The sequence below is a fragment of the Cornus florida genome, unplaced genomic scaffold (genome assembly GCF_030987335.1).
Source record: "Cornus florida cultivar Cherokee Brave unplaced genomic scaffold, ASM3098733v1 CherokeeBrave_3.0.0_Hap2_Chr11, whole genome shotgun sequence".
NCBI lineage: Eukaryota > Viridiplantae > Streptophyta > Magnoliopsida > Cornales > Cornaceae > Cornus > Cornus florida.
The window spans coordinates 104,837,012-104,845,666 of NW_026775581.1; the positions used below are offsets into that span (position 1 = coordinate 104,837,012).

The 8,655-nt window shown below is 38.3% G+C and overlaps 1 protein-coding gene across 2 annotated transcripts; it reads right to left on the reverse strand.

The window, feature by feature from the left end:
- Window positions 1–313: 313 nt before the first annotated feature.
- LOC132286831 (uncharacterized) lies at window positions 314–8,250 on the reverse strand. 2 transcript variants are annotated; one of them, XM_059789232.1, is made up of 2 exons: window positions 8,058–8,250; window positions 314–1,438 (listed from the first exon to the last, which is right to left on the reverse strand). In XM_059789232.1, the coding sequence occupies exons 1-2, from the start codon at window positions 8,139–8,141 to the stop codon at window positions 551–553; spliced, it is 972 nt and encodes a 323-aa protein (XP_059645215.1). In that variant the 5' UTR covers window positions 8,142–8,250; the 3' UTR covers window positions 314–550. The 2 variants fall into 2 exon arrangements, with proteins under 2 accessions (XP_059645215.1, XP_059645214.1); XM_059789231.1 differs by lacking the exon at window positions 8,058–8,250 and adding an exon at window positions 1,569–2,143.
- Window positions 8,251–8,655: the final 405 nt, after the last annotated feature.

The window sequence follows — 8,655 nt, forward strand, 5'->3', positions numbered from 1 at the left end:
ATTGTTTATTTATTTATGTATTTACATTTTGCCCTATATTGAAAAGCCATGGGTTTGAATCTATGAAAGCCTGAGTGGGAACTCAATAATTTTGTTCTCTTTTATATTTCAAATCAAGTACAAAAATGATCGCGGAACCCCCTTTTAAATCCAGATGGTATTATTTAATTAAGTATATATAGTTTGTCATTAGAATGTATTCAATAAAATTAATAATAAAAAAAAAAAAATAGCTGACCTAATTAGAATAAGACTTTATAGGTTTGTATTTTTTTAATTTTTAAATTAAGAAGAAAAGGAATATAAGCAGATTCTTTGTAATTGAGGTTGGAATTTATTTCTGCTTACTCCAAGTAAAATTGGGAGAGGTTTCAAAATAATACCATACATTTCACAGAATAGATAGACATAATTAAAATGTTACAACAGTGATTAACACTAAACATTGACTAGTACATTTTTGAGAAATTTTGCTACAAAAGGAACACAGGGCAACTTATACGTTGAACTGAAGCATAAAAACCAATTAATTAAGCAGCATTGGCATGGTTTATTGCAAGTCATGAATGTTCTGAAAATCTTCTTGGTTGCGATTGGATGCATGGTTTATATCAACTGAACTTGGTGGTGTTTCTGGTTGCGATACATTTATTAATCCACGGCTCTTCAACCATATTCCTAGTCGGAGAATCCCAATCACAGTAAGAAGAGGAATTACCAGGACACAAGTCAATGCCAATGATAGTGAAAGCAGATTCAACTGTTTTAAGTCAGCTGGAGTGATTGCCCCAATAGAAGAAGAATAAGTTACCGCAACAGTACACAATGTTGACAACATTAAGCTGAACAAAAGCACCACCAGAGCATTGTTCCTTAAGGGAATTGGGATAATTAGAAACAACATTGCCAACATAGATGTACCGAAGCTCATGACGTTAGCTTTATAGAGAAAACGGAATTCATTTGGAGAGGTAGAAGCCATTATAGCTTCTCCTGCCTTGTGTGGATTTGGCACAGGGTTACCTTGAGAATCTACCACTAAGTTGTCTTGCCAAACACCACCGGGAGGATTCACCCCAATTTGGAATGTCAATGAGCATATGACCGAAGCCACTACCATTAATCCCGTCCGAATCTCCTTCATAAACTCGCCGCCACCCCGAGAACCATTATCTACCAAACCATTCAGGAATTGGATGAGAAATGGCGTACAGTACTTAAGCAGCCGCTGCCTAATGTTTGTTCCATTTTCATTACCAGATGAGTCGACAGGTATATCTCTGCTGCCTCTTGATGCTCCTCCAGCTTCATCAAGGGAGTTGCCGATTTCCAAATCCTTCGGTCCACTGCGTGCTAAAATATTGTCCAGTGCTCTCAATGTATTAGCAGTAATCGCATTTACATCTATTTGGGCACTTGCCAGCAAATACTTTATTGTCTGCAAAAATTAATTAAACAATTGGTCCACCTTAGAGATTCAAATTTTTTGACAAAAAAACATAAGAATGGAAATAATAATAATAATAATAATTAGAGATTCAAATTGTCGGATGGAAGGACGGACCTACCTTGATCTGTTTATATGCAACTGCTAAATCTAATATGGTGTTGTCATTCCCATCCTTTAAATTAGCAAACTCACGATCATTCATAGTCTCCAACAATAGTTCCAGCGCCACTAATCGATAGTCCTGCACACACAAATGCAATATGGTGGCACCCTTGTCCAGTACTATTGCTCGAGCCGCAGCTAATCTAGCTTCAACCAGCTTTTTCAAGACACTGACTCCCTTTGATGGCCGCTAGGCGCTAGATGATGAGGGTTTCTACCATCTTGATCACAAGCGAGGCACATTTCAGGGTTGGCTGACAGTAATTTTTTTGCCATCTCATCGTGCCCTTTAGCCCATGCCAAGTGAAGAGGGGATAATCCTCATGAATCTAACTCTCCAGAAAGCTCGGAATTTCAACTTAGAATTTCCTTCACGAAATCAGTGTGCCCTCGGATTGCTGCCACGTGCAAAGGTGTTTCGTTGAAGCAATTCACGGCAACTCTATCAAGAACTAATGGATCTTTTTTCAAGTAATTCATGCAGTGAATTCGCACTCCCTTGTAATGCTGTTTTGTAAAGCTCGTGCTCCATACGTTTTTTTTTTCTCTATTTGGCTAGCGCTACCACTATGGTCTTATCTTAATATAAAGGTAAAGCTAGACAATACAGAAAACACACATTGTTTTGGTTAAAAAAAAAAAACTTGAGGCTATACGTTATGACAGGTTTAACCAAACCCGACAATCCTAGGTGGGGGGCATCAGGTCCAATTTTGATTGTTATACTTATGTCTATATATAGAGTTGTCTTAAATTCATGTGTCTTCAAATGCATTAGACACAATTGAAAATGTGTGGTCCCTGGTCTCAGACTCTCAGTACATGTAGTGGTGAAGTCGATGCATGTGTGACCAATACCATCTTGCGCAGTGGCAACATATTTTTGCGCCACTTTTCCAATACCAAAAACAAATATGAAGATGGGTAACGCCCATTTTTGTAGTTAAACCCGCTCTTCTATCTCTCTCGAGCACTGACCCAGCATAGGGGATCAGTGGGGGCATAAATTTTTTATATTTTTATTTTATACTTCTATTTTTTAGAATTTATGAAAATGTCCCCACTAAGATTATAATTCGCCCCATTGGATTCTTTTTTTTTTTTTTTTTTTTTTTACTGCAAACTTTTGAATATTTATGAAGACGCGCCACTAAAATTACAATTCGCCCTCACTGAAATTTATTTTTTTGCACTTTATACTTTAAATTTTTGAAAATTTATGAAGAAAACCCCATTAAAATTACAAAAATGGACTCACTATATAAGTTTGCCCCCACAAATTAAAAAGCCGCTTTCCCTCACAAAATTTTCTGGGTCCATCATTGATCTCTCTAAATGCAGATCAGCCTCCGCCTTTCCACTCTTTCTCCCACCACCATCACCACCATCATACTCAATGCCTTTACAGCGGCACACTCCGGCTACACCATAGCTCTCAAGAACACCAACGTCGCCCTCTCCATCTACACCCATGGCAAAGGTCCAACCCTCCCAATTACCAGCTTCCGCCACTGGTTCCCTTCTCCTCGCCTCCATTGCACCACCCTGCTTCGATACCCTCCCTTCGCCTCCGCCTCCCCTCATTTTCTATGATACCCCTCGGATCCGAGACACGGGTTGATCAGGCTCAAGCCCAAACACGAGGGAAATATCAGACAATTAAAATATTTTAAAGCGAACACAGAATACAAATATTTAAGTAAAATAAGATTTAGAATAAAGCTAACAGAAAGATCCTTTATCAAATCCTCCAAACGGTAATGAATAAAATGAATCCAAACTATCCAAAATCTCCAAGTGTATAACTCGGGAATCCATCTAATAGACCCCTAAATAAAATCCCAACTGAACTGAAATAACTGAAAGTAAATAAAACTGAAACATCGAGACAAGTCTTACGCAAACTGACGAATGGAAAACTGTCCTCGAACAGCACAATCAAGCTCTAAGGTTGGAACAGTCCTGTACCTGAAAAGAATAAAGGAGTGGGTCAAGCCCACGAACAAGTTCTAATCTAACTGCAATCCATACAGTGACTCGATACGCAGATACACTCTAGATATCTCACAGTATCTATTTAGTCCATAAATATATATATCCACACTAAGGGACATTCACTGGACTATAATAGAGGTCTCAACCTGAATAGAAGGCAACATGCGAAAACGCACCCGAAGGTGGGCATGAGTACCTAGACTTAACATGGTACACCTACTTACTATATCCAGCTACGCATCCACTGCATATACGCACCCTAACCAACGAGCCTGAGACTCAAGCTCATCTCGTGGTACCATAACCATATATCTAAAATCCTTCCAAATCCAGAGTATGTCATTCATTGAGGAGACATACAAAACACAGTCCGGATAGTCACTCAACTTATACAACTGATATGACTTGACCACAACCAACTAATCCAGGAAGTCATTCAACTTAGTCAGTTGATCTGACTTATACATAATTTAGGATTCAACAGTTTACAATCCATTCCATTAATCTGATAGGTTAGGTCTTAGCATTTTGAAGCCAAGCCGTCCCTAATGTGCCACCGTCCCATACCGAAGCACACAATCCTCCATATCCATGTAAATTACAACATATAAATCATACTGAGTAATTTACAGTCCAAACTAATATCCAAATAATTGCAGAGACGATAATTAATATTATAGCAATTAAAATCCAAACAATAATCCAGGTAATTGCAGAAAAGATTTAATATTCCGACAATTAGCATCCAAAGTATGCATAGATCAAAACTAATAATTAAATAATCCTATCATACATTTAAAACAAGTTTTATAAACATATTAAATCCCATTAAAATGCTGAAATTTAATTAAGCACTTAGTTTATCTTCCATTCGTTAACAGCATAGAAAGTGCCTAAATTTTATACTGTTTATCCCATTCACTTAGAGATCATCCTAAATCAATTTAAGATCATAATGACATCCAAAACCAACTTCCTAGTCCCTCTATGAAATTCCAGAACCATTGGAACAGTTCAATCCTCGCACAATTCAAAACAGTGTGTCAAAAACAACATCAGGAAGCAAATTTGAGAGGGAGCCTGCTCTAAGACTTTGAGAGCAGGCTCTAATCAGCTTGGAGCCGGCTCCAATGACCTTGGAGCTGGCTCTACATGTGTGGGAGCCGGCTCCCACTTCTATGGAGCTGGCTCTCACCTCCTCTGAGAGCCGTCTTCAACCGCTGCAACTTCTGCGACCTTCTACTTCGTCTTCGATCGCTCCCAACCTGTCTATTTGGTTTTAAACTATTCCTAAAGGTCCTAACTGTGTCCAGTATAATCCCCATGGAGTGTTTACAGCAGTTGAAATTAAATACAAAAGTTATAAGTTCTACAGACTAAGCATGCTTTAAGAATACAACTGAAATCAGGCATGCACGAACCATAATTTAACAAATTTCAACACATATATATATCATCAATATAGCATCTAATACACATGTAAAACTTAGTTAATAATTAATTAAACCCTAGAGACTATCTAGGTGCACAGAACACAAGCCAGAGGGAAGGAAGAAGAAAAGAACTTGCCTGTGATTTCAGTTTTGAAATCTCGGCGTCGCGTCCACTGTTCCGGTAACACTAAACTACTGTCTATCCTCCTCTTACTTCTGTTCTTCCCCTCTCCTAGGTCCGACCTTGAAGCCTCAGTCGAATCCCACGCCGAACGTGCTCTGTTCTCTCAAAACCTCACTCTGTATCTCTCTGTGTTTACAGAACTAACTTCACGTTTTTTGTGCTATGAGTTATGATCGTAAAACCCTAGGCTACAGTATAATGGTTATAGTTATAGGCACAACTCTAAAACCCTAATCTTGTAATATTAGAGACAAAGCCCTAATGTAAACCTTAGTCGGCCCAACCGTGTAATCTAGGTTATACTAAACGCGGCTGCATGAACATAACTTAAGTTTAATAACCTAACTTTACCATTACATGAATTATAATAAAACAATGAATTACAAATAACAATAAAAATACTACAATTAACAAGTAAAGAAAAATAGTCACAATAAATAACCAATTGTCAATAATTCAAATAATTCACATGAAAAACAATTAAATCAATTTAATTCAAATATCATTTAATAAAAAGGCACATAATTATTTAAACAAACAAAATTAATAAATAAACAAATAAAATGCAATAAAAGTAAAATTAATATGCCGAGACTATCCTTTTAAAATTAGGGGTATTACATCTTCCCCTCTCCCTCTCCTTTGTAACGCGCCGCCACCATGTTTTTAATCAAATCAGCAATTTCTCCTTGACAAAGGAGGAATCAGAGTGTGTTAATTTGACTTTGGAAGATGCTTTAGAGGGGAGGAGGCCTTGTTCGTTGGGTCGACTGGGACGTATTTCTTCGGATAACCCACTTCTTTGTCATCAGATTTTTGCCCATTGGTTGTGTCTTTTCTTTCTTCGGATCTACGGATTACCCCTACTTCTTTGCTTTGTTCAAATAGAGGAATTTTTTTGCTTTAACTAATATGGCTGTTACATAAGCCAGGTACATCTAGTAGAGGTTTTCCTAACCACCCTATAATTAAAAACCAAGATGAAAAATCCAAACCATTGTAACAATGAAGGTTAAAAATTGGATCTTCTGAATTGAGAGAGAGAGAGAGAGAATAGACTGACAAGGGAAGCGGGATTAACCCGTAAAAATGGGTATTACCCATCTTAAGTATGGGACACACAACGCAAAAATATGTGACCACGGAGGATGAAGTTCATCCTCCCACTGCGCAGGATGGAAGTATTTTTTTTTTGTTTTTTGAAAGGTATGTGGGATGGAAGTATTACTCCTAAGTATATATGCAACAACATGACAACTTTTTATTTGTCTCCTTTTTGCTTTGCTTTCGGCACCATAACAATACATTTATACTTTATGGTAAAATACAACACCTCTTGAGGTTTGCTAAAACGACACAGGTACAACTTATCTTATTTTGGGACAAAGACACCCCTTGAGATTTAATACAACTACCAAAGACACTTTAATGGTAATGAATTGACATAATTGCCATTTGACTTTTATATAACCAATTTAAATGTTGAAATGACCTTTCTACCCTCAAACCCATACCTATTTCTTTCTTCTCTCCTCTCTGTTCTCTCTTCATTCTCTTGCCGCCCCAACACACACACGCATGCACATGCGTGCGCGCGCGCGCGCGCACACACACATATCTCCACACACACACACACACATATATGTATATAGAGATACATATAAATATACACACACAGAAGGGGGCGACGGGCTGCGGTGACGACAACGAGCCGCCTTTCCTCCATCGTTAGCGTCATCAACTCTGCCCGTTGCAACGGAACCTCGCCCGAGACTTAACCGAAGGTGTCTCTGACAACGGTTCTTTCGTTCAGTTCGTGTTTCGATTTTCCCTTCGAGTCATGGATTTTCCTGTTCTTCGAGTATCGTTCAGATCCTGAATTTTTCGTCGTTCCGCGGCCGCAAAAGCCGAGTTCCGGCCGATTCTTCGACAAGTCCAACTCGTCACTGAGTCATGGATCGTTCAGTGTACACGGTCTGTCGTCTCTAATCTTTAGGTTTCCTCCAAATTTTGTGAAGTAGCTGAGCATCAAGGCTCGGAGGAACTACAGCAACATAGGCATAGCTGCTTCGTGGTTGAACAATCAGGTGGTTGATGGTGTGACGGCAGCGGCTAAAGCAGCCGCTGCCGTCGCACTGGCCGAGATTGTGGCTGTTGATGAGAAGGTGGTGATGGTTGATGTCAGGTCTAGATTGGGGGTGGTGGTGACTATTGTGTGGTTGTGTGTGTATAAATATATATAGATGAAAAGAGTAATTTAGTCATTTAAGTATTTTTGATATTTTATAATTAAAACAAATAAAATAATGAAGGGTAAAATGGATTTTTCACATGTTTTAAGGCTCTCTTTGGATGACAAATTTTGCAAGGGGGTGTGATTATCCAAAAATAAGCAAACTTTCATCTACTTGGCCTTAATGTAACTCAAACATCAAGGGTGTCTCTGTATTTTACCTTATACTTTAATATCCGGATTGTTTGACTACGCGCGCGGTAGCAACACATTTTAGCTCATATCACTTTCGTACATTTCTTACATCATTAATAGTATTAATTTTTTTACAATATACATCTTATTTGCCAGGAATTTATATTATATACATGGAAACAGAAAAATTATAAAAAAAAAACATAAGAAAATATATATCATTCAAGCTGGGTTGGACACAAGTATTATCCAATTATGTTGCATAGCTTATATATTTACTTCAAAGTGAAAACATAAACAAACAAACATTGCAGATCAGATATATATATCAATTAACTAGTAAATTTGTGAAGAAGAAAATGAAAAATTAATTAATTAGTCATAAACATATTGGTATGGATGTACCTCGATCTGTTTATTCGCGATTGCTAGATCTAATATGGTGTTGTCATCCCCATCCTTTGAATTGGCAAACTCATGATCATTCATTGTTTCCAACAATAGTTTCAGCGCCTATATGGTCGCACTTTTCTGATCCGGTACTATTGCTCGAGCCGCGTCTGGTTTGACTTGAATCAACTCTTTCAACACATCGACTCGGCCTTTGATGGCCGCTAGATGAAGAGGGTTTCTACCATCCCGATTACGAGCATGGCACATATCAGGATTAGCCGACAGTAATGCTTTTACTATCTCAACATGTCCTTTTGCCGATGCCCAATGAAGAGGACACGATCCTTGTGAATCTAACTCTCCAGCAAGCTCAGAATTTTGAGCTAGAATCTCCTTCACAAAATCAACATGTCCTCGGATTGCTGCCACGTGCAAAGGAGTTCTGTCGGAGCAGTTCACGGCAACTATATCAAGAATCAATGGATCTTCTCCAAGTAATTCATGTAGTGATTTTACACTCCCTTCTAATGCTGCTTTGCAAAGCCTCTGCTCCATACTCTTCCTCTCTCTCTCACAAACGTCCAGGCGATGTATGTGAAATAATACAGGA